The following is a 27,062-nucleotide window of genomic DNA, read 5'->3' as shown; positions in this document are numbered from 1 at the left end:
ATGTTTCCTTAGTTTTTTTCTTTCCATTTCTCTCTTCCGCTCTTCTTCATTTTCTCCAATATTGGAAGCAAGTTTCTCCAAGTTCAAACTCTTCATGGGAGCAAGAGGAGACCTCTTAAAGGGATATTTTCATCATTTTGGAGCTTCATCCAAGGCGATCCTTAGATCATTCAAAGAAGGAGACTGATTTCTAATATCATCTATATTCGAGGTATGTAGTCCTCCATTTTATTTTCATTTCCTCTTGCCACTTCCCCATGGCCGTGCAAGAAAACACTAAAGATTTCCTCTTCGGAGTCAAGAGCTACTCATGAGTGCATTGGGAGTATGAGCAAGGCGAAATAAATTCCATTTCTTCATTTATGTCCAAAAAATATACTTGTTATATGTTTGAGATGATGTTCATGCGTGATATACTGACTCGGGGAAGTCATTCTCTAATCATGTAGGATCAATGCATCCATACATTCACTTTTGCTTCGCATCACGAATGATCCCAAACATATCTCTAAAAGAACTTAAGAAAGATGAGACATAGCTCTAACTAGGTAGGAGCCAAACTGGAGTAAAGTCTCAAACCTATTTAACTTCTTAAGAGAACACTAATTCGACTTCAAAAGTGATTTTCAAGGGTTTCTATATAATATTTGTAAAGATCTCCCCTTCAAGATTTTACTCAAATAAAAGCATATGACTCTTCAAAAACTTTCTCAAAATCTTGAAACATCAAATCTTCAACATTTTTCTCAAACACTACACCACATTTAGAATGAACAAGATGTTTAAACCAAAACAAAATGCATCAAGAATAAATATAGCCCTTGGATTGATTACCCCCAGTAAAGGCGCAGGAAACGGTCATTCCTCGTACTGGCGGGCGAGTACCTTTCTCTCTCATTCAAAATAAAAACCTCATTTTTCAAGAGCACTCCAAAATCCAATAAATTTTTGTGGATGTAGACACTATTCTTCTTGGTATGCCTGTTAATTTGTGAACCCCATCAAATTTCCCCACTTTGTTCCTTTTGCCCATCTATTAAAGTGCTGAATTATTTGGGAAATCCTTCTCGAGGGCAACCCAGATTCATGGATCCTTCCAAAGTTCTCACTTTATATGGGTGTGGAAGTGTGGCTGGGAAGGAAAGGATGGAGAGTTGGAAATGCAGGCAAGAGAAATTACACATTTTCATAAATGAAAATGGTGGCAAGAACTGAGATCTAGATGGTGATGGACCAGATCTAACATTGTAAGAGCTTTACAATCCGCATAAAACATTGAACCACCATTCCTGGTTTTGAACGTGCAGTTCAAATTTGCAAGATTCAACATTAGGATATGTCAGCCTGGTTTTTCTAGTTTTGGAATGAAGCAACATACCTTTTCAACTAGAATAGTGTTATCAGTTTCAATCTTGCTAACACCTGATTTAATCTTTTGAGCATTATGGATGACGAAGACAACCATTGCATAAGCTGACAGGTGGGCTTTAGTGGATGGACTAGGCTTTTTAAGCCAGCAGCAGTGGCAGCAGCAATAGAAGAGGAACATTTATTTGAGAATAGTTTAGAATAGATATCTGCTCTTTATTGTCATTATATTTAGAATTGTACTATGTTCAATTGAATTTTTGAGTTTTCTCTACCTCCTTGAATTTTCTTGAGATGAAATAAGTTTTTTTTCTCTCTCTGTCTTTCTATCTATCCATCTATCTATCTATAAATATATATATATTATTTATTTATATATATATAACAAATGGCTACATTAGCCATGGTTGTTTTCATAGCCAATGCACAAATAAGCAGTAATAGCCACTGCTAAAAACATTGCTAATGGTCCAAGTAAACCGTGGCTGATGGATGCAATAGCCACAGTCTAAGGTACGGCAAAAGATCAATAGCCACAAGGGCTATTTCCCCATTGATGAAGGTATTCCAGCCATAGTTTTGGGTCTATTAACCATGGTTTTGACCATGGCTAATGACCTTTTTGTTGTATCCACCGATTCTTTTCTTCCCATCCCTCATCTTTTAGGGCCTGATATTATTTAGTAGATGATTGATTTCCATTCCTTTTTGGATAGAATGAAAACAAGGGAAAGGAAGATCCAATCTTTCTGGTATTTTTCTTTAAATTAGATCAAAGGAGGAAGAAAAAGGGAAGATGGAAAGAGGAAGAAGGAGAAGGGAAAGGAAGTAGGCAAAATGGCGTACTAGGTGGATGATGGCAACGATTACTTGTTCAAGATCTTTGACTCTAGTGTCAGAATGTCAAACCTCCTCTCGAGGTTCCCGAGGAAAGTCTTAAGCCTTGAGCTGAAGTCAACAATTGACGTCGAGTTTGAACTGGGAGCATCCACGTGGATGATATGGTCATGAAAGCACATATTTGGGATACTACAAGCCAGAAACAGTGAGTGATATGGTTGGAGTTTCTTGGTTTTTTTATTGGGTTTATGAATTTTTCTGGTTTTATTTTGTGATTTTTGAGCACTTGAGGGAATGGCTCTGGTGGCTCATTGTCTTTACAGCTTAGGGCTTTTACTTTTCCACCATGATCAAATACATGGATCTATCTCTCCTCCATTCTTTCCTCATTTGTTCTGTATAGTGTTTGCACATGATTGATGTAGATTTGGTGCCTAATTTTTTTCATATTGAAATTCTATACCCTGCAATCACTCACAATTTTAATTGTTTACAGCTTCAGAAAATTGTCTTCTCCCTGTGCTTCTTAGACATGGTCGAGCCACAATGATAGATTTTTTGTTCTCTTTGAGCATCTTAGCGTTGTCTAACTCCACAAGTACTTGCATCTTCGCATTTTCTACAATTTCTAGCTCCTCTGCATTCAGACACTACTTTTTGTACCTTGTCAAGCTCAAGGTCCACAAGCTCGTCCTCAGTGTATCCTAAAGAAACCAAAAAAGTAAGTTCTCATTACTTGATGCAGTTGCATGAATCCAAATGATGAGGATGTTCTTCGTGAAAATGCTATAGTAAGGCAAGAGGTAATAGCGACTACAGTTGATGAGAATGTAGCTGTTCAAGTTTGTGAACTTAGAAAATCGTATCCTAGAAAAGGTTGATCTGTAAGTTTTAGTATAGCGCATGTGGTTAGTCAGTTCATAAGAAACATGCTTTTGCACTCCATTGTTACTCTTTCATTTCTATTTGAACTTCTTTGTCCAGGCTTTCCTCTCTTTGGCATGCTTAATAGTTACATACTTCTGTTGAGCACATAGATTCTATCTCACTGTCTTTAGTTGCATAATAAACTAAGGTAATCAAACGTGCCATAGTTTCATCCTTCATAACTGACATTCTCTAGACAGTAGAACCCTGTTAGTGCAGCAAGTGATAGACAGCGAAACGATGATCAGTCTTGCAGAAATGAAACCAGGTCTTTAACTTAATTCACCTGAAGGTTCAGTCAAAATAGTAGTTGTAGTAATATATATTGTGATACTAGAAAGATATAGTAATATAGATAAAGATATGGCTAAAAAAAACTAAAACTGAGACATCAAAGATGGCTTCATGATGCCTGTTTTAGCAAGTGGTTTCAGCACTCATTTATGCATCAGATCTGCTAAAATTAAATGTTCATATTCCCAAATCAGGAGTTGGATATTGTGTCAACAAGTGGACTTGATTCAGATCGCAGCCATATATCTTTTTTAACTTTTAGGTCTGGCACATGGCATAGAATCCCATATTCTAGGCAGTTTTTTTATAAACATGGTGAAAGGTTGATCAACCATCCCCGTAGATTAAGATGGTGCCATACATGTCATGTCTAACAAAAGTAGTAATAGATAAGGCACTTAAAACATGACTAAAAGTTACTCCAATTTTATTTTTCTACAAACTAGAGGCCTTTCAGGGTAGAAGATGATGAACACTGTAATTAATACAGTATTTCTTTGGCATACATTATTGTATCATATAATTACTTTAATTTGAAGGGTCAGCCAAACCCCAGCTTGCTTTTGTAAAAAAAGCTTGGATAAATTGAGAATGGTTGAGTCTTTGACGATTCATGTATTAATAAGGCAAATTTTGCTAAAGGAAAACTACTTGAGGGTGGATTTGATTCAGATCTGCTCCATTTGGATCCATTTGAGTGATCCACATAACAATACCATGACCTGTTTCTTCAAGGTACAAGAGGCTCTTCAGTTTTTTTCTTCATTCTGTTGATATAATCAACTTGATGTGAGAACATAGTCTTGCTTTCCTTCTAAAAATCAATATAATAAGAAAAAGTGCTAACTTATGTTTATTATATTTAGTAAACCAACTTGAACACAAGTACGTGCAAAAACCACTTCTAGATTTTATGTGCTGAGATCAGTCATGTTTCTACACCAAACAAACAGTTTTATAACTATGTCACATGGATGCGGGGTGCGGGTGCGAGATGCGGCAAGGTCCAAAAAAACTTTGGTGTGGGTGCAAACAGAATGATAGAAACAGAAATATAAAATATCATAGGATGACTTGATGACAACAAAAAACAAAAAATGATTGGAAATCAGCTGGAGTCACCAAAATGTTCAAAAGAGGGAATGGCGGTAGTTGGGGAAAATGGGTAAATCAGCTAACGCATTTCAATTGAATGTTGGGAATGTCTAGTTGAGATTGGGGAGGGGAAAACCGTCATCTAACCAGTAGGTTGGCCAAAAACAACGTGAAATCCAGCAAAAATAGTGTGAAGGGCATCGGCTGATGAGGGAGTTGAGTGGACCTACCTGAACCAAGTGGACATCGAGGAAGCCCTGTGGCACAAAGGGACCGGAGCAGTCAGGTAGGCAACAAAAATTCGACCAAAGAGGAACGACAGCACCCAAGAGTCAGTGTTTGCCGGTGAGTTTTAGGATGCTGGAAAGAAGAAATTTGTCAGAGAGAACCATGATTGCTGAAAATCTTTGTCGGCTGTTGGAAACAAGATTCTCACGAACCGCAGGAGCAGCAGTCTTCGTCGACCGTCATCAGCTGAGGGCTTCAATGAAGCCCTAATACGAGAGAAAAGACCCTTGTTTGACAAGGGTTTATGATTTTTCAAGTTTAAAAAGGAAATCACTAAAAAAGGACATATTTGTCCTCCGCTTGTCCTGACCACACCCAACTCGTCATTGACCAGAGTTGGGTGCATCTCCGACGTGCCATCTTTTCCAACAGGTGTGGTAGACTGCTCTGGACATGTGTTGACCATGTCGAGTGCCATATCTGGCCGCACCCGCTTCGGTGAGGATGCAGCGTCCTGTTTGCTGAATTCTTATGACATAGTTTTACACTTTTATCCTTTAATGGATGCACATTGAATTTTTGAACTTACGTGGATTGGAAAAGTTTGTTTCTAAATGTTTCTTAGGTTGTTATGTTACAAAAAATTGGCTCTTTGTGAAAAAAATTTCATACATAATACCACTTCATTCTTAATGGGTCACCTTATATATATATATATAAATAAATAAATAAATAAATATATATATATATATATATATATATATATTTGTTTTAAGGTGTTTCACATTAGATTCCATTCTCCTTTTGGGAAGATTGGTGAAGATGGTGTTTTTCATAAACGTCTTAATGAGGAGAACATTCATACAATGAAGGATATTATGGCATTTCTATCTATGGATTTTCATAGGTTGAGGAGCATAATTTTCTTCATTTTTTTGTCTTTCTTCTCAAGTGCTTTGAGCTTTCCATCGCAATGACCCTTCTTATTCAGACACTTGCATTAAATGCTGGACTAGATGAAATGTACTTCAATATGGGGTTCGATAATGGTTAATTTATTTTATCAGATTAGTAAGATCTTGCAAAAGAACTAGTATTTCACGATGATTATTTTTCTTCTTCTCTCTCCTTTTTCGTAAATTACTACTATATGACCTCTTGTGGCACAATTGGTTTTTTCTTTGAATTCCATTATGCCCAGCTTTCTAGAGATGGTTCAATAAAGAAACCAAAAATGTTTTTCCAAATTCAATTGAAGGTGGTGAATTGGTTAATATTGATATACTTCTTTATGGCACTGCAATCACATACGCGGCATAATATAGGTTTTTGGATATGCTCTGAGACTTCTATTTCATCCTAATGACAGTTTTCCTATTTGGACTGAACATTTACAATAATTGAGTTATGCAGATGCCTCCAGCTAAGCTTGAAGCTTTACTATCTCAGTTATTGCCTAGATATGTATATAACTTAATCCTATCTCAGTTCTGGTCAGCTCTATATTACAACCTATCTCACTCCTTTTTTTGCTTAGCATTATATCACCATCTGATGGTGACAAACAACATTATAATCATGATGTTCTTCATTGTCAACGTCATATTAATTGCATATACTTGTTTTGTTTGAGAAATAATTTCGTTGAAGTGTATTTGCATTACTATATTGACAACACTAAGTCTGGCATTATCTAGTCACTTGAAAATTGTGAAATTGAAACCATCTTTGAGATATATGCTTGATATGTTTGATTTTACCTCAGCTTAGTAGTCATTCCAAGCATTGAATCTTGTTGGTTTATTTCTGCTCTGTGATGTGATCGTTGTTGTCTTGCTGCTTTTGTTTTGATGTGGCAGTATGTTTTCTTTCCACTGTAACATGATCATGTGTCAATCTTTTTTTGAATTTGTTGAGAGACAGGAATGAGCTTCAATGAAGCTGCAAGGCTCTTACAACTGGTAGATTCTCTCTCTCTCTCTCTCTCTCTCTCTCTCTCTTTCTCTCTTTCTCTCTCTCTCTCTTGTGATAGTCAACAATACCTTTTTTTTTCAATAATCTAAAGACCCTACAAGAATTATGACATATAGTAATGCAACAATACCAATCGTTACAATAAGTATGGGACTTTTCCAACGCAATGTGAAATTAATGAAAGATATATCAGTATCATTCCTAGACTCTTATCCTTCATTTGTTTGATGTTTGTTAGCATACTGTGCTTCATTCTCTGTTGGATGAGTTATCCCCTAACTACTAACTATTTGATATCACATGAAACATCTTATCTTCGACAATGACTGCTCTAGGCACTTGGTGGTGTCCTCTATTCTTTACTGAGATTATTTACTAATCACGCACATGCAATAAATTACTTGAGGCATTTAGTGAAGCATTACCATTTTTAGATGTATATAGGAAGCATTCCTTATCTGGAATAGTTTCACTGTGTGAAGGACGGTTTCCCAAGATTCAGATTGGCTCCAAGATTGAGCTGCTTCCTTATGAAAGACATCATTTAATATCCCATCCATTAGACCAAGTGGCGATGCGGAATTATCCTCATCTGTACTTGCAGCCTGCACAATCGGAGGAGATTTAGATGTATCCCCATCAAAAAATTTTGCTTCGTCTCTGTCATTGTTGGCTTGCACAGTATTCCATCTAGTTTGCAAGTGCAGTCGAAAATTCAATGCACTTGGGACAATAAGTTGTTATTTGTCCATACTCATTTTGTGCGCATGTGGAGATGGTTTCATCTGAGGATTGGCCCAAGTTGGTCAACTTTACGTCATGTGAGTTTGGACTTTGAAAACTCTTCCCCAGTATTGACATCATTTTTTGCTGAGCATTTGCCACAAGTTCCAGCAATGGAAGAGAAAATCTCTTTTTACAGAAAAGGGTTGCTCATTATAGACAAATAAGTTTCACTTAGAATTGTTTCTCTTAGAAGTTTTACTAAGAAAAGAAAGTGGTACACTATGGAAAATGCTTCTTATAGTCTAGGTATGTTTGATTTGTTGTTTTGTCTGTATTAATATGTAGTCTAATTGTACAATTAGACAACCACAGTTTCCTCCTTTTGTCATTGATCCATATACACTAGGGCAAGTTGCAATCTCTCCTTATAATTCCCTTAAGACTAATGCTTCTATGTTCCCTATTTTCTTTCTTGTAATATTTGTTGAACAAGGTTGCCTATTGCATTTTCTTTACAGCTTATGTGTGAATATCTAGAGCTTGAATGTCTTTCTTATTGTTAAGAATATAAGATGAATGTCTAGTAATGACTGATGTTTCTTTGTGCAATGCATGCATATAAGTAATTGATATGTCCAAACAGGCACCATTCAGATCCAAACAAGTTCCATAACAATAGGCTTTTGGAAAGCAAAACAAAGGTGGACATCTTGAATGCCTTGAAAGTGCTGTTTTCTGATCTGATCTTGTAACTAAGTTTCAGCTTGATCCTTCTGTTTTTGAAGTACATCTAAGTTTCCCTAGCAATTTATGTTTTCCATATGTATATGGTTCACATAAATATAACTATCCTTTCGAATTTGCTAAGGCAGTGAAACATAAATAAGCAGGCACATAAATTGAAGAAAGTTAATCATACAAATATAAAATTTTGAATTCTAGTATGTATTTTTTAGGCTGATAAATAAACAAAATATTTTGCTTAGTTGGACCCTCAAAAGTTTGTTGTTGATATCCTTTCAACAAGTATTTGTTCCCTTTTAACTGTTATAATTACTTCATACAGTCTTTGAATTTTTCATTGTGTTAGCTTTTCCAAGAGAATTTTATTGGTTTTCATAAGAATCCTGTTGGTCTTGTTGATTGAAACTATTCATCAGAGTGCTAGCAGTTTAACTGACCTGATTATAGGTCTATTATTGAACAGATTCATGGCTGGAGACTGACGAGTGCTGCAATAGAGACCAAGTAAAATATTGGCAACAATTTCCATTACATGGCAGATTTTGTTTGGGAGCTGCCTAGCCCCAACTCTCAGAGTGCATATTGAAAATTTATGCTGTATATATATATACACACACACACACACACTCATATATATATATATAAGAAAATTGAATAGTGACTCTGGGATTTTAGAGTCACCGAGCCATCTAACCAGGACCGTCCCTTCTAACATGATGAATGGTTGAGAGAAAAATAAGGAAAAAAAAAGTGATGGGTATGTTTGTCATCTTATATTAGTTTACACTATTTTCTATTTGATTTTCTCTCAACCATCCATCTACTTTAGATAGACAGCTTTGCTTAGAAGGCTAGATGACTATATATATATATATATATATTCACTTTGGCCCATTTATAAATTGCCAGCTGATGTTGCTAAACTGCCACTGTTTTCATTGGCAATGGCTGGTGCTCTCTCGAAAACAGTAGCAGAGCAATGTGTGGGCTGTTGTGGGCACTGGGCAATTAGTAATGAAATCAAGGAAGTCATGGACGAGCCAACAAGGTGCCAAGGGCCAAAGGGCAATGGGCGACAGATGCTCAGTAAGGCTCTTTCTCTCAGTCTTTCTCTCTCTTCTTCTTCTTCTAATTATTATTATTGTTCATATGATTAGTTTGATTTGGGCATTTCTATTTAAACTTTCTGCTTACTGTTTTAGGGATTTCAATTTGCCCCTTTTGATTACTAATTTTGGGGTTTGTGGGCACTGGGCAGTGAAATCAACTAATCAATGGATGACTGATGAGACTGCAAGGGCCAAAGGGCGATGGCTAGCTGATGCTTCATGGACGCTCACTCGCACAATAAGTCACTCTCTTCTTCTTCTTCTTCTTTGTAGTTTCTAAGATAAGTTTGATTTGGACATTTCTATTTAGGCAATTGAGCTTTTTTATTACTGTTTTGAGGATTTAACTTTACCGCTTTTGGTTGCTGATTTTGGAGTCTGAGTTTGCCCCTTATGATTTTGCTTACGTTGAAATTAATTAGACGGTCTTAAATATAATCTCCAGTGGTCAGTCTTAATTTTTCTCATTTAAATGAGATGTGTGAAGAAAGTACCTGTGTGTCTGTAGTCGTGTTAACATTGAGAATAACATTGGCACCTTAAAGATACCTTTTTCTCTCTTATTTATTTTTTATCCATCACTATAATGATTTGATTTTTCTTGTTGGGATCAATTGTAAGTTTTCCATAACTATAATTATTTGTTTTATTATAAAAGTAATTTCCAATTTAAGTTAAAAGATGTCTTATAAAATGTGTATTAGTGTGCCACAGCCAAAAATTTTTAACTCCGCCTTTGCTTACAAACCATTTCAACATGCTACAACTGACAACGGCTGCCATTGGCTAGCCGTTAGGGCAAAAGCCAATGCGAATAACCTTACCCTACTGCAAGTGGGCTATGGGCGAGAGTATTGGTGGTTGCCAAGAGCTAGTTTTGCACGTCAATAACAGCTACCATCAGATGTGAACTTGTTAGTAAATTGTGGTCGCTAATAAAAAAGTTTGGTTCTGTTTCAAGAAATTTTGGAAGCCAATAGATGAACTTATTAGTAAATTGTGGTTGCTAATAATTTTGTTATTTTCCTGAATTTTTTTCAGTTTTTGTTACTTGACGTACAACGTATCTGCATATGGGTGACCGTCGAACACATGTTTCGCAAGTCACATGTATATTCTTAGTTAGTTGAATGCAAATAAATAACGGGCATTTTACTAGTATGCCAAGAAAATAAAGGTAACATAGTTATCTTTGTATTAAGGAAGTGTATTCGTATATTTTTGAAGGGCATATAGTTGCTTTTGTGGTCAATAATTTCATGTTTCCACGTGATCTTCTTCTTTTACCAATATCTTTTGTTTTTGTTTTTCAAGTGTGTCCGATATTTCATCACAGGGTAACTGAGAAAAACCATCGCAGCAGCTTTCGTCGTTGATGCCATTTGTTCCGCTTGTTGGGACCTACAATTGAAAATGGCCAACGTTGTCACTACAACCCATCGCGACCACCTTTGGTCTACTAGCCACAGAAAAAATTGTGGCTATTTAGGACCATCGACGCTAGCACAATACAAACAGGGTTCCTATATATCTGTTTCTTTGGGCCATCTATGGTCCCTCATAGCATTTATCACTTTTGAAAAGATCAAGCACCAGCCATTGTTTTATTTACTACAAGCGCTAAGATCATAAAAAATGAAAAAGACTTCTATGGCCAGCAATGCTGAATATGCACAAGTTTCATTTCTCTCGCAGATCTCTAATAGACAAGCACCCATAGTTTGCTTACATATGTGCATGTGGCTGGTTGTGCAGGATTGTTGGCTGGTTGCTAACACCAGCCACTACGCCGTCAGTTAGTCTTATGAGTCAAGTAATCACGTAAAAAAATTAGAATAAATGTCAATTTTAGTTTTTTTTTTTGTTTTACTTATAGTTTTGGGCATTAATCGTGGTTCGATTAGAAAAGTAGCCTATAAAATTCATTAGAAAAGGACTGAACCAACCATTGGACTGTCAGATTTAAGGATGACATATCTATATAGGAAAACTGAAACCAGACGTCCATTTCTGTGGCCGGAAGGGTTTTTTTTTTTTTTTTTAAATTTTGTGTTGTTAAAATCTGTCACAATAGATGTATTCTGTCTAAATAAATTCTGAGCCCTTTATTTCTGTGGTTGGATGGTTTTTTTCTTGTTTGTGTTGTTAAAATCTGTCACAATAGATGTATTGTGTCACCAAAAACCATGGTCAAGCAGCAACTGACTGCACCTTTCACTATGTTTTCTAATGACAGGAAAGTTGACATATCCAGACTATTGAAAATCTTTTCATTCTCTTTCTTTAGACAATGTTCTTATGTTCAGTACAGTTGTTAGGTCTGTTTTAATATAGTTGTTGAGATTTAAATGTCCCATAATAATGCGAGGACCCCACGAGAAAAACTAGAAAAATGATGGATGAGAGAAAGAGCAGGTGAGAATTAGAGAAAACGTACTAAGGTTGGAGGAGTCTAGCTTGTTGGCAGAGAGTGAGTTGAATATCTTTGACCAAAAATTTGCACAAAAAATATTAAGTGCATAAAAAATATTGCGCCAAAACTTGTGTGGGCTTCTCTAGTAATGAATTATTGTGTTTCTTTATCCAGAGTGGTTGTAGTGCACTGAGTAGCATGGCGATCCACCTTCAAGAGGTCTGAGGTTCAAATCATGTAGTCGTTGTCACGACCCAGTATGCTCATGGTATGGATCATAATAGATCCCAACACAAGCTCTGTGAACACTAAGGGTGATGGGCACAGGTGGGAGAAAGTTGCATCTCTTCAGGGGGGTGGAAAAAAACCAGTCTCCATGAAAAAAAAAAAAAGAATTATTGCGCTTCTTCAATTAATAATGCAGAAATCTAAAGTGCGTGGCAAAAATCATTTGATAACTTGGTTGAGATATTTTAGATGGCTATTCTTCAGCATGTTTAAATACATTTATTTATTAAATTCAAAAGAGAAAGAAGGGGGAACTTTTTCTTTTTTTCTCTTTTTGTGAATATTCACTCTTTAGGCCGAATGGATTCACATATATCTCCTCCTCCCTTTTTGTTCGTCATCAGGCAGTCAGTATTTTTGTGTATTCTTCACAAAACATCTGCCTCGGTTGGGGAATTATATGTTTGAAGCTGACCTCTTCCCCCATGTTTAAGGGCTCAGGGTCCGCTTCAGGATTTAGGTGGCAGTGGTGATATGATTTTCAGTTCAAGAAAGTAGTACCCATGGAAATCAAGCTGATGACATACCATTTACATGCAAGCCGGTTCTACCAGCTATGCTACACCCTTTGTTAGAACTCCTTGAACATGTCAAATAAGTTATATGGTAGTCTAATACATCACCTATTCCTAACCTATTTACTAAGCCTGAGCCCACTTTCGAATATAAATTTTCATTTGATCAAAATCCAGTTACTGAAACAGAATCTGAAATCCATTTAGAAACAGATCCAGACATCACTTTTGGCATAATCCTCACCTGGATCCAAATGCTTCTGTGTTTAAGTTATACGTATCTGCCACCATTATTTCAGCTGTCGGATTTGAAAATTCAAACCAAAACCCAGTTGGAAAAAGCGGTTCTGTTGGACATATGTTCAAATAAGAAGCTGATCACATGCATCCGTCGTCGTAGCTCTTTTTGACTCTCCGGCATGGAGAAATGATGGAACGTGAATGGTGAACAATAATGCAACATGCTGAAGGTTATATATATTTTTAAGTCTTCATTAAACGTAGGATCCTTTAATTTGCAAAACATAATTAAATGACAAAAACACATTTATATATCAGAAAGCACAAAATTAACAAAGGACAAAATTTAATCAAACCGACAGCATCAAAATGAAGAAATATGGATCCAAAATGGAGCATTCTTTTTTTGTCCCATGATTATGATTTACTTGCATCTTTTTGAAAAAACAAATGGCGGAAGAATGGTAAGCGTAGAAATGGAAAGAGTAGGCATGAGTGCATAAGGATTGATGTACGACATAATTTTCATAGACCACTTCTTTTGGACAAAATCTGATGTGATATATATATATATATATATATATATATATATATATATATATATATATATATATATATATAGAGAGAGAGAGAGAGAGAGAGAGAGAGAAATTGGTAAAGATCTCTGACACATAGGTCAATGATAAAAACTAGACACTTTAATTTTTTGTTAAAAAATATTCTAAATAAAATATAAACATCCTAATATATTTATAAAAACTATTTTGATATAAAACATGATTTGAATTAAGTTGGTTTTATGAAAAATGTTCAAGTTCCTATTATCAAAATGTTGATGCTATCAAAGCAATTCATTTTTGCTTAAGCACTACTAAAACCTAAAAAATGATCAACTTAATATACATTTTCATCAACCTAACTTAAGTAAGATTACATTAGTAAGGTTAGATTTTAATAAAAACACTAAATATCATATTTAGAGGGTCAGCTTTTTGTCCTTAACCAATTAGTCTGATTCTACCCTTAGCTATCGAAACAACTGGGACCACCAAAACCAGACTCAGGCCAGCCGGGCCTGGTGGTTTTTTTAGTCGCAGGGCCAGTTTGGCCCGACGGTTTTTTTTAGTTGGGCCAGCCCATGTGTCAAATAACCTGCCCAAGACCAGCTCATTATGGACCCGGTACCAAACTACCCATGAGGTACCCGGCCCATTCCCCACCCCTAGTCGGGTGCTTTGTGGTTTGCAAGTTCAATATTAATGTTGGTACCAACACATTCTTTTCGCAAGAAAGGATAAAGTGGTGGTGGTGGTGATCGAAGGGGAAGTTTCACGTACCTTTGGTGAAGAAACAGCTCGAAGGGGAAGTTTCACGTTTCAGGCTTACATGATTGTAGAGGGGTGGTTAAGTCTGCCCAACAAGTCAAGACAACTCGGATTCAACTTCAACTCGCTAGAAACAGCTTGACTTGCAAGTCGACTTGTTTATAAACAAGTTAATTTCAAGTTTAAATTTATATTTGAAATGTTAAAGAAGTCAAGCTTGAGTTGTAAAACAAGTTAACAAGTTAAATGAGTTAAACCAAATATATATATATACACACACACATACATATATATATTCATATTGTGAAGCCGGATTTTTTAGTTGGATATGACTTGTCATCATTCATATTCAAATCCCAATTCGAATCTGAGTTAGTATATGAGTATCCAAAAAAAATAGATACAGTTAAAAATATATTTGATTCAAATCTGATTCATTGATATCCCTACAAATGAAGAACATCTGATTTGCTAAATGCATCAGACTTGTTTGCATGGTGTTGCTTCTAGGGCATGGTGGCACGCATGTAGTGAAATTGTTCAATAGAGGTGGTTCGGTTGGAAATTTGATCCATATCCAATATATTGGCATCCCCATTTTTGGCCCAACAATTTCCTGTTTGTGAATATATATATATATATATAGGACTATAGTTGAATTGATTCCAAATTATAAGTTTTTCAATAGTCTTAAAACATGTGACAAAAAATTTAATCATTCATCGAAATATTCTTATTATATATCCAAATGAAGAGTCGATTTCAGAACATGAGTTTACCGACACTTTGCAGCAGCTAGAACTTATGGAATGACCGACTGTAGCCGACAGAGGTGATGACAAAAAGCACCCGCAATTTAATGAGAGAAACAACTCCATATAACAAGAATAATTCAAAGGGCGTCAATTGTTGTCACCACCAGCTTCCTCACCCCGGTAATAATTAATTTAAGAATGGCCCACCAACTTGATGCTTGGCATACGATCTATTTGCATTGACCGAACCGGTACAGGAAATTAGCCTTTCATTTCAAAGGTACTTTTCCTAATCATTTTTGTTGGGGTTAGGCCCCCAGCCTTTTATTCCAATAAAATGGAGTAATATGTACAACAACAATGGGTCCGCACAGGACCTCAAAACGTAGTATTACTTCCTTTTAATGGATCCCACATGTTATCATGGTGACTGCATTTCCTATACAATCCATTGGCTGGAATAATTGGCAAAAGGTTAATAACTTCAGCAAGAGGCCGTCCCTTGTTAATAGTAAGCCTAATAAACTATTGCTCATGGCAATTTTTGTGCCATGTTTAATGTTGCTGCGTAGGTGTTGCTACCAATCTCCATCAATGGCCAAAAGGTAAATGCACCCAGAGTTGTCCTCAATGTCCACCAAGTGCCCAATGCATTCTGCCAGCGATCGGAAGCACCGCTGGATGTCCCCAACAGCTCTCACCGCCGATCTATCCCCGCGATTGAAACCACTGCTAGAGGTACCCAACAGCTGTCACCGCCATAGCTCTATGCCAGCGATTACAACCACCGCTGGAGGTTCCAAACAGCTGTCACCGCTACAGTTCTATGCGGGCGATGGAAACCACGGCTACAGGTACCCAACAGCTGTCACCGCCATAGTTCTATGCCGGCGATGATGACCACCGCTACAAGTACCAACAGCGCCACCACCATACCTCTATGCCAGCGATCGTGAGCACCGCTGGAGGTCACCTATGCCGGCGATTCAAACCATTGTTAGAGGTACCAACAACTGTCACCGCCATGGGAGGTTCCAAACAGTTGTCACCGCTATAGCTCTATACCGGCGATCGTAACAACCGCTACAGGTACTCAACTGCTGTCACCGCCATAGCTCTATGCCAGCAATCGCAAGCAACGCTGGAGATCCGCAACAGCTCTCTCTATGCCGGCGATTGAAACCACTGCTAGAGGTACCCAACAGCTGTCACCGCCATAGGTCTATGCCGGCGATGTCAAACACCGCTGGAGGTTGCTGTCACCGCTATAGCTCTATGCCGGCCATGGCAACCACCGCTATAGGTACCGAACTGCTGTCACCACTATCGCTCTATGGCAGCGATCGCAAACACCGCTGGAGATCCCCAACAAGTCTCACCGCTATAGATCTATGCCTACGAATAACCACTGCTAGAGATACCAGCTATCACCGCCATAGGTCTATGCCAGCGATGATTACCACAGCCAGGTGCCCAACTGCTGTCACCGCCATAGATATATGCCAGCGATTGCTAGCACCGCTGGAGGTCCCCAACAGCTCTCACCGCTATAGATCTATGCCAGCGATCCCTAGCACCGCTGGAGGTCTCCAACAGCTGTCACCGCTGTTGATCTATGCCAGCGATGGAAACCACTGCTAGAGGTACCTAACAGCTGTCACCGCCATAGGTCTATGCCGGCGACGTCAAACACCGCTGGAGGTTCCAAACAACTGTCACCGCTATAGTGCCCAATACGGCAATTGGATTCACCGCTGGATGGAGGATGTAAAGTGACGCGTGATAGCCCATTCGTAGTTGAGATGGGTAATCCAAAAATCAACCTCACTTTCAGATATTTTCAATAAGTCTAAAACCAACAAAAGAAACGAAAGTATGCTTTATGTCTATGTTTTGGAGATATATTGATGGGCGGGATGCTGCGTTCTGAGGGATTGCAATGTTGCCCACTGGGAATGCATCTTTATTAACAAGTTTATTGAGTAATACAAATTAAGAATAATAATTCCATCAAATAGACCTACAGTTCTAGCCGTAAGTTTTCAAATGTACTTTGTATCCCACCTTCGGTGGGAACTCATTTTCACCTCAAGATAATAAAAAACAAGCTTTAAACAGCTAACACAATCAGCCAAGCTACAACACCTATAGCTTGGGCTTTCCAGCTTGTTTCCAAACCTTAGCACATACCACTCTTTGCGGCTGACTCACCTTATCACATCAAAAGGTGTAAACCATTGTCACGAGTATTGTTCTTGGGGTAATAACAGCAGAGGTTTTTCTCTGTGGCAGTGTTGTTCTTTTTGGGAAATATCGAGTAAATAATTTTTTTAAAAAGAAAAAAGCTTCTACAAGACATAAAAAAACAACTAGAATATTATGATAAAAAAAATGTTTTAATCATGATAAATAATTTAGTTTAAGTTTAAAGTGTAATCCATGATATTAACGTCAAAAAAAAGAAAAACAAAAAACATGGGAAAAAACACGTTAAATTTGTTTTGGTGAAAAAATCATGCTTTTTTCCATATTTTTTTACCATCAACATCACCTTTTCTTTGGAACAAACAAGATATCTGTGATAATGGTGTAAACTTCGAAGTGTCAATCAATGGACGGCAACTCTGCACTACTATGTTGTGACAAAAGAAACTAACATCAAGGCCATGTAGTTTAATGACCAGCTGTGCACGTACTGTCAAGCTCTCAAGCAAACCATCACCACCTGAAATAAAGAATTCCTGCATAAATGAATGACTAATAAAAGCTGCAAGCAAAACATACTTGTCAAGAAGTTCCTCCTTGACTGATAGAGAATTGATCATAGATTAAAATTGTACCAAAGTGAAATGAGATTTCAGAGCAACATGATTTGACAAACAAAGCCATGTAAACTTGATCGGAGGAACCTAATATTACTAAATAAGTATTTCAATTTAGGCAGATGGCTCTGATAAAACTAGTAAAAAGCCCATGCTTTCAAACAAAGCACCATACCATAGTAAGAACCCACACGAATTATCCAGCCCTAGAACAACAGAAAAGATCATCAAATCAAAGGAACACCGTAACTTTGAGTTGACAATTGCCCAACATAGGTTGAACAGCCCATGCAAAAGAAAACATCTAATAGTCAAGTTTTGATGAACTTCGATGCAATGTCTGATTGTAGCTCCTCACATATTATCTTTAGTAGTAATAACAGGTTGATTTCCAAATGGATTGGGAGTCCTCAAGCCCATAAGCAAAGAAAAACAGTTCCAACTTCAGGTTAAAACTTGGGAAATGAAATTGAGTTCTATAACTACTAGAAAATCTGCAAGGTACTCATTTCCAAGTTGATGTACTACACAGTAGGAAAAAGTTGCATAGACGTACAACCAACCATTTTGTACAAAGGTGAACTTGTTTGTGCGCTAGAAGAAGACCTGACAAGATTGAATACAGTTAACTCAATCAGAACCAGATAACTCAGGTTTATTGTTGAGGCCTAAGACAGCTGAGGCACAACTCGAGACACGAAACCCCACTAGCCATTCTTCATTGCATATGTCCCCAGTTGGATTAGTAACCATATATAAAACAACAAATTCTCCAATGCTCCAGAGGAAATAATTAATGCTAAAAAAGATTACCTTTAACATTTCAAGATCTTTTTGGAAAAGCCTATCACCTTGGAAAAAGATTCGCGATGGACCACCATCTAGAGTGGCACAATTTTGCGAACAGAAATTCCTTTTTCTTTTTCAAGTACACAAAAAATACAAGACTTTCAGACCAGCGATGCATGACGAACCCCAGACACAAGCCTATCCCTAAGCAGCTCCACGATAATATCACAAAGTAACTCTCATTTGTAGAGAGAGAGAGAGTGTGTGTGTGTGTGTGTAAGGAATGAGTGAAACCAGCTGGACAGCCTAGTCACAATTATGATTAAATCTTTTTCTGGTAAAATCAACTATGGATGTGATCTTGGTCAATAAAACATTATAAATCCATCTACAAATGACAATGTAAGTGTGTGGCTAAGATTTATAGAAGTATAATAATCAGCAGTTAAAGTTTTTAGCTTATAAAACTAATCTTGTATATCCAAAAACTACAATTTTTGTGTTGGTTTTTATAGTTTTAGACATGAAGAACACATCTATATAATTAATTTTAAAAAATTGTAAACAAAATATGACTGGATAGACCACTCAACAACTCTATTTTTCTCTCTCTCTCCCCATATATGTGTGTGTGTGTGTATATATATATATATATATCAAGTTGAGCATCATTTCGTTGACGTCTTACAACCTTGAGTTGATTAAGTCAAGCATTGTCATATTCATTATCAATATCCTCAATATCATCTATTGTTAACTCCTGAACTGGTGGTGAATGAAGGACTGTGACTTTGTAAGATTTGTCACAATAGTGCTGGCACTATGAATAGGAACTAGAGGTGCGGACGGTGACGGAGGTGATCTTAACTGTTCTGCCCTAGTAAGTAAAACAGTTCTTCTGCTGAAGCGCCCTTCATTTACAAGCATAAAATGATAAATGGCTGCATTATGCAAAAGAACACACAAATCAAACCAAAAGCTTCCAGATTGAAAAATGAATAAAAAGCATTTCCCAAACTATAAAAAACAAAAAGAACAAGAAAATACGTAAAAAACTATGCAAATTTCAGTTATTGACAGACTGTGGGAGAAGAAGCTTCTTACCCTGGAAGGAAGTTTCATATCCATCAAAATGTAATAAACACCACAAAAAAAGGTTTGATTTGAAAAAAATATTGTAGAAGAAAAGAAAATAAAGATGGTCGCAGAACTAGTTATGTTTATTGACAGGATCACTTCAAGACCAATGTAACACAGTCAGCACTTAAGCCTGTCTAAATTGCTTTGTCAGCTTATTGGAAAATGAAGTAGACATATACACACACATGCATGCACACATAAACACAAACATTACTTATTTGTTTGCTTGTTTGTTCAGAGATATGTTTGTCTACTTATCTACTTATAGGCACTTGTTAGTACATTTATCCATCAAAATACTTCATTTAAATGCTTCAAACAGATTGAGAAGCTACAAAAGACTACAAGTCAATTAATTAGAATATGGTCTAATTAGTGTACAAGTCGCTGGAAGGATGACTTTTTCATAATGGTCTCTGATTACTTTTGATAATTGCAGCACATCCCCTGCAACAAGAGCAAGTTCCTAAAAGCTCCAAAAAGAAACAGGAACAAACACCCTTCAAGAAGTTTTTTCTTTCTCTTATGGCTGCAGAAGTTGAATCGGTATAAATCTTTTGTCACCTAACCTTTCTTGGCACAGTTGAGAACATAATCAATGCTGACTTGATCCAGTCCAACATCATCCAAAGAAACAGCACCACTGGACATCACAACTCTCTTAATCAAGTTCCCAAATAAGATAAAATTCACAACCATTCGAAAGCTGGATCAGCTCCAACTGTGATTACCTAAATTCACCAATCAATTAGAATACATGTTTTCTATCATCTAAAATTCCAACAACATAAACCATTACTACATGGGTTTGGGCTCCTGGTTTAGTGGACCCAACCCACCCCCCTAATAGTTTTAGTTTCTCCCCTGAATGGTCAATCTATTTTTTAGCTAGCATTCGTATCAATCCTTCAAGGTTTTTCAAAATCTTAGATGTAGAATTAAACTTTCAATTTCATCTCCCTTAAGGCACCATGTCTATGCGTATAAGACCGCAGGTCCAGTGTTGAACCAGATACCAATTATAACAATTCAGCCCACTCTCACATGGGCTCGAACTCCTGGCTTGGTAGATCCCCACCTGCCCCAGCAAATTCTGTTCCTTCCCCAAAAGGGCTAGGAACAAGCACAATCTATCTCTTAGCAGCTTTATTATAAATCCTCTAAGATTTATCATAATCATGCTCAATATCTTCCTGTATTTGACGATGTATGTTCATCAACAACCATCATATTCAGAGATACAATCACCGAGTCATTCTAAGCAGAGACTAACCTCAAAAAAATGGCAATGATTATCCTCCAAACGCTTATCAGCTCACTGCTTTATAGGTGACAAGACAGAATGCATAAATGTTAATTCTTGATTCCCTATTTCTCCTTCGATTGGAAAACAGAGGCCTTTCAAAACTTTTCCTGCATACTTCGCTGTTATTTTAGTGGAATCTTTCTTAGCATTTCAGTGGCATGTTGTAGAAGCCGTTGTTCACCAGTTATGATAAACTGTTATAACAAAAGCCAATATGAAAAACATTACATTAGTTGCAGTAGAATCAAAAAAATGTGACAACAAAAGGAACATCAATTGTTTCTAAATGTTTGCATAAAGAACAACAGGATTGATAAAGGTAAAAGAAAAACACTTCTCAACAATTAATGTCATGCTTGAAAGTTTCATAATTCAAACTTCTCAAAGATAATATATGGCCTCTCAGTATTCATGATAACAAATTCAATGTCACTAAAAATAGGGCCTCATAAAAATATGAATTAAAACGGAGTATATTTCTTCCATTTTCTACAAAGCTTTGGTTGAGAAAAAGAGAAAGTCAAAGAAAGAAACCTTTTTTCTAGAAGTTTCATTTTCAAAACATATCACAATGCAACAACTTGGATACTGCAGCACACTCCCATAACTGAAACAAGTAGATGCAAAAAAAGTCATTTCAACAGAAGCAAAAGATATGTTACAAAGAGATACCTGCTGAAATAAGACCCAAGCATAGCATATACCATGGATAGTCCTTGTGATTCCTAGAATTTGCCAGATTGATTTCAAGAGTTCAAGAATCTCCTACTTCCTGTGAAAACGAGATGAGAAATGAAATATTTGCAGTTAGTCTTGTTCAGCCATCTAACCATTGCCAACGATTTCAGTATGAAGAAAACCTCAGCAAGCTTGCCCTTGTCCAGTATGTCAAAAACACTAAATAGCAGCTTCTCATATACTTTAACATTGAGATGGTAACCATCTGCCGAGTGACAGACATCACCTGTTAGATCACCACGTGCAGGCATCTCAGCAAGTGCAAGGGAAATATCCCTCAGAGATCTGAGGCATTCACTCCTTTGTATTTCACCTGCAAAAGATGGAAGAACCTATAATAGAGAAAATAAAACAGAATAAGATAAAGCAAAAAACGACTGCAAACGCATTGACCAATTGAATTTGGGAAAAGGAGTAAATATCTCATGTATAAGTTAAAGAAAAGGCAAATAGTCAACTATGTAGAAGGTTATACCTCAGATTCTTCAACCTTTGCCAAAAGGACTGTCAAATCACTTGGTTTATACAAGTCCTTCTTCCAGTATATTTAACTACCAAAGAAAAACAGAAAAAGCAAAAGTAGACTCGGAGCCTGGAAAAGAAGATCTTACAGCTACAGCTTGAAGAAGGATACAACTAGTGTTGTTATGGCCTGCCTGACTCAGCATTATTATGTGATGGTTTGTACTAGACTTGACATTTCGCATGCAATTAATGTTGTTAGTAGATAGATCATCTCCTGAAAAGGCCATAGGCAAGCAGTGGAGTAGATTCTTTGGGCTCCTAGACTATGGCGCCCTCATGGCAATCTATTTGATTTTATCGAAAGGCCCAATAAATTGGGATTTCCCTATTGGGTCAGGTCATTTCAGGACAGAATGCAGTCAGTTTGATAATGATCGAGTGACATTGCTTCTTCGGTCCGAACCAAGGAATCAGTTAGATATGATGCAAAATGGATCTTGTTCTATCGTTGATCAGAAATTTCTATATGAAAAATACGAATCGGGGTTTGAAAAAGGGGAAGGAGAAGGAACCCTCGACCTGCAACAGATAGAGGAGGATGATACATTAGAGACTTTGGTATGAACAGTGATAGCTTGGTTGGATATGTTGATTTCAGATTATGCAAGTAGCCTTGATAGGAGGAGATCATTTATTGGCTTGATTTTCTCTCTTGAAAGTTGTGCCATCAGTTGGGAAACTACTTTATAGTCTACTATTGTATTATCTACACAAAGGCCAAATATATAGCAATCATTGAGGCAATTAAAAAATGTATTTGGTTGAGGGGCATGTTATCTTAAACTTTGTATTAGTCAAGAAAAATTGATTATTTATTACGATAGTCAAAGTGTCATTCACTTGACCAAAGATTAGATGTATCATGAGATGACAAAACATATTGATGTCAGGTACGATTTTATTCGAAGAGATTTGTTAGGTGTACCTTGAACCCACATAAGAGAAATATTTTCCACATTTGAGTCTTTAATGAAATAAGTCTAATGATGTGAGTTATGAAAAGAAAGGGAACCATAAAGGCACTCTTCCTTTTACAAATTAGGGTCTGGGGGTTTATTTCTTGGGAAAAAAGTGAGAAAGAAAAGCAGAAAGAAGCATTTTGGCTCGCCATTTACGACAAAGGCTCCATCTTTGATTTAGAGGCTATTTCTTGAGGTATTAGCTTATATTTTTCCCTTTTGAGAGAGAGAAATGTATTATCTCATTCTCTTCAGTTCCCTCTTTCTTGCTATTCCCTCCAGGGCATTGCCCATTTGGGTCTTGAGGGATTTTACTGTATTGCCTTGTTGTAGCCTCTATTTGACTTGATTAATAGTAGAATCGTGCTCCTCCTTTGCCCATGGGTGTAAGCATATTGTCAAATCACGTATGTCTTGTATTAATGTGTTACTCTTGTTCCCTACGGTTTAACTTTCTTCTTTTTTTAATAATTTCTATGGTGGATTATTGCGATCAGAAAACATAAACATCCCCACTTTTGGGTTGAGTTTTTATCAATCTTTTTTCCGCTCACCTACTTTTCTCTTTCTCTTTTCATTTTTCTAGTGAATCCTAAAAAATATCGTTTTAAGTCTATAGAGAGAATGTGTGTGCATGCATCTGTGTGTGTGTATATAACTTAAATCAGCTGGCCACATTTATAGCCAAAGATTTATTTTTTTTAAGGAAAAACGGGTTGTAGGATCACCCTATTCCATTAAAGTTGAAAGAATGAATGACTAAAAAAAATAACAAACGAGCAGCACAGACACTCAGTTCACCACCGCTCTTGTTCAGAGAGCAAGGATACCACTTCTACAGACAACCCTGATGTGAGCAGGCAGATTATGGCCCGTTGCAAATTTCTGCAGCGATTACTACCATGCTACACTATTAGATTTCAAGACTATACAAAAATTATCCTAAACTATTAGTGGAAATATCCAATTCAAATAAGCAGTTTCCAAACTGGCCCCTCTATGATAGTTCTGCTCACCAAATCTTCTACTATTTACCATTGTTTTTGAAAAAATCCATCGGGAAAGCCTTCATGCCCCAAAAAGTTATCCACCTTCTAGCCTATTACAGCCTGTCTGATCTCCTCTTCTGTCACTGGTTTAAGCAGATACTCATTGTCCTGATCAGAAACTAACATGCCAGGCCATAGATCTTCAGCAGGGATCCTTTTGAGTCATCTGTAGAGAATTTTTTTTTTTAAATGATTTTTTCAACTGATTTGAATTTGCATGGGGTCATTAAATGAGCCCTCATCAATTGAAGTTTCAGCAAGCCTTCTCTTCTGAACCATCCTTTTCACCATAGAAAGGAAAAATCTATTATTTCCATCTCTTGTCCAGTTGTCCTTAACCACTACACGTCGGACCTCTGCTTCCAATAGATCTCTTTTTCTTCCAGGATCTTATTCAGCTCAGATCTGATTTTTTCTTCCTTCTCAAACCAGTGGTTTGAACCCCTATCATCACAAAAATGAATATCATCCAGCGCTTTCTACAAACGATCAACTTTTAGATCTACTTTTTCTAAAGCATTCCTTCTCCAGCGGCATAGACCCTTTCTTATTTTGTCCAGCTTCGCACATGGCTGCATCATAGGGCAGCCCTTGTCTTCAACCTGCCATAATCTAGATATAATATTTTGGCAACTTAGGTGTTTGTCCCAGTGAAAGGAATATTTGAACACCTTCTTGCCAAACTCACGTTGAATCTGTGAAACAGAAAAATCCACCAACGCTGCATGATCAAAAGAGGCTCTAAAATCTCACCTTAACTTCAGTGATTCATCAAACATCTCAGCTCAAGTTTTATTGTAGAAGCATCAGTTGATTTTACTCATAACTACTCTGCGGACTTACGATGATTCAACCAAGCAAAGAATCTTTCCCATCCATTAATTATTCTAGACCAACAAATTGGATGAAAGAATTGAAGGCCTTGCAAGCCAAAAATGCCGAGGCCCTACCAACTTCTTAGAAGATTTTCTGACTGAATTAAAATCCCTCAAGATCAGCATTGGACTATGCCTGCCCGTCAACATAGCCGCCAACATAATTCACTGGCCATGTCTGTCCCTAAAATCAGTATGCAAATAGACCCCAATGACATCAATCCTCTTCCCTCTTGTCTTTTCCATGCAGATACAATCGTTTCAACACAAATTAAACCGACAACTCAGAAATTTAAACTCATTTTTCTTCTAGGCACAACTAATCCTAGCCCATTTACCTTCTACTTCAGTATGAGATTCCATATCAAAATTTTGAAATCGCCTAAAAAAGCTTAACGGACACTCTTCAGTTAGCATCAAATCAAAGAAGAAAATAATATTAAGATTCTCATGACTAACCAGATTCAGTCAGTGTGTTTGTGCAGCCTTACTGGACAATCCCCTGGCGTTCCATAATACCACTTTCATCCTTGATTAGAGATTACAAGTTTGTCCCCTAGTGGTTAGATACCCCTACGATATTCTCCTCTCCTGCTGCTAGGTTGAATTTCATATTTTGTCCCCCAGGCAAAACATTCACCTCTTAATTTTCTTTCAGAACATAATTATGATTCTTAGTATTTCCTTTCTTCTTCAACATACTCAACTCCTTGTTAGCAAGAGGTTTCTTCCTGCTGGCTTTAGAATTCTTACTTTTGGAACTCTTATCTTGCACAACATGTACAACCATGTTTGAACTTAGTGTTCGATCCTCTATGTTCTTATCTGACCCAGTCTGCTCCTCACCATAGAAAATCTCCATCTCCAATTCCCCACCATTAGGATTCAAACCCACATCTGATTTTCCCTCAAAGTCTTATGCCATAGATGATATTCCACCCATCTCCACACCCCTTTTATTCCTCCTTTTCTCTCCAGAGATCTGGTTGTTCCCTATCAAGATCAGTTTGTGGCGCATCTTGATTTTTATTACCAAGCACTGACAACATATTCCCCCTCTGATTGCTTCCTTTAATCTGAGACCAACCAGATTTCGATTTACGTCTCACCACCTTGACTTGGGTCCACTTGTCAATTAGTGGATGAACTACTAGAGCAAGTACTTTCGAGGATTAAAGGAAGCAATGAGAGGGGGAAGCTGCCTGTACCTGAGGACAAGCCCCTTCACAATGTGAAGAAATCCCACATCTAATACAGAACCTAATTCTTGCCTCGTATTCCTCCAATTGCTCAAGAACACAATCACCATCTACTATGCACATAGAATTGACAAGAGAAAAATTCAAAGGAACAAAGGTTCATATTCGAGCAAATCGATTCCTTGCAAATTATTTAGTTAAATTGTCTTCAGCCACCCAGTGGCCGCCAATCAGCTTTTCAATACCTGCCAAAATATGCATATCTGGCAAACAATCCCATATTGGTACACTAGAGGCCGCCTTCATCTTCATTGGCTTCCCCGATTCCCATTTGCTAATTACCAAATACATATCATGAACTTTCCATTTTATAGGCAACAAGATTTCCACCAACGCCCCCTTAGACGATGCTAGAATGAGAAACAATCCCTTCTGCAACATTGTAAAGGGAGTTGATTCCAAATGTTCAAAGCTTTCCAATATATGCACTTGAACCCTAGGATTTCCCCAACTAGGGACCCAATCGCAGACCTCGGAAAGGCAGCACCATTCTTTCATGAATCTCATCAGAAATCACCAAGGCCCGATATCCATTAACATTATGAATGCCAAGATCGGGGATATCCAACGCATCTTCCCAATCCGCCTCTTTGCCTACTGCACTTTTGATGATCACCGCCCAAGAACTATATCACTGATTCCCTGCCATGCCCTGCACGCCAGCCTCCTTCATCCTTTTGAGACCTTCCCGCTCCCTTGAACGATCGTCGGGATCAGGCAAGGCCTTGTGAGCTTTCCCCAACCCCTCAGGGTGATTCC

The 27,062-nt window shown here is 37.3% G+C and overlaps 1 protein-coding gene across 4 annotated transcripts; it reads right to left on the bottom strand.

Moving 5' to 3' along the window:
• Positions 1–15,385: 15,385 nt before the first annotated feature.
• On the bottom strand, positions 15,386–27,062 carry LOC116257292 (uncharacterized). 4 transcript variants are annotated; one of them, XR_004173336.2, is made up of 4 exons: positions 22,112–27,062; positions 21,863–21,949; positions 21,571–21,670; positions 15,386–17,566 (listed from the first exon to the last, which is right to left on the bottom strand). XR_004173336.2 is itself a non-coding variant. In XM_031633904.1 (4 exons), the coding sequence occupies exons 1-3, from the start codon at positions 26,808–26,810 to the stop codon at positions 21,645–21,647; spliced, it is 435 nt and encodes a 144-aa protein (XP_031489764.1). In that variant the 5' UTR covers positions 26,811–27,062; the 3' UTR covers positions 21,433–21,505; positions 21,603–21,644. The 4 variants fall into 4 exon arrangements, 1 of the variants encoding a protein (XP_031489764.1); XM_031633904.1 differs by lacking the exon at positions 15,386–17,566 and adding an exon at positions 21,433–21,505 and having other exon boundaries at positions 21,603–21,670; positions 26,489–27,062; XR_007573799.1 differs by having other exon boundaries at positions 21,863–27,062.

Source organism: Nymphaea colorata, chromosome 7, assembly GCF_008831285.2.
Source record: "Nymphaea colorata isolate Beijing-Zhang1983 chromosome 7, ASM883128v2, whole genome shotgun sequence".
In the NCBI taxonomy this organism is placed as follows: domain Eukaryota; kingdom Viridiplantae; phylum Streptophyta; class Magnoliopsida; order Nymphaeales; family Nymphaeaceae; genus Nymphaea; species Nymphaea colorata.
Note: the sequence above shows the minus strand (reverse complement) of the source record. Positions and strands in the feature narration are given on the sequence as shown.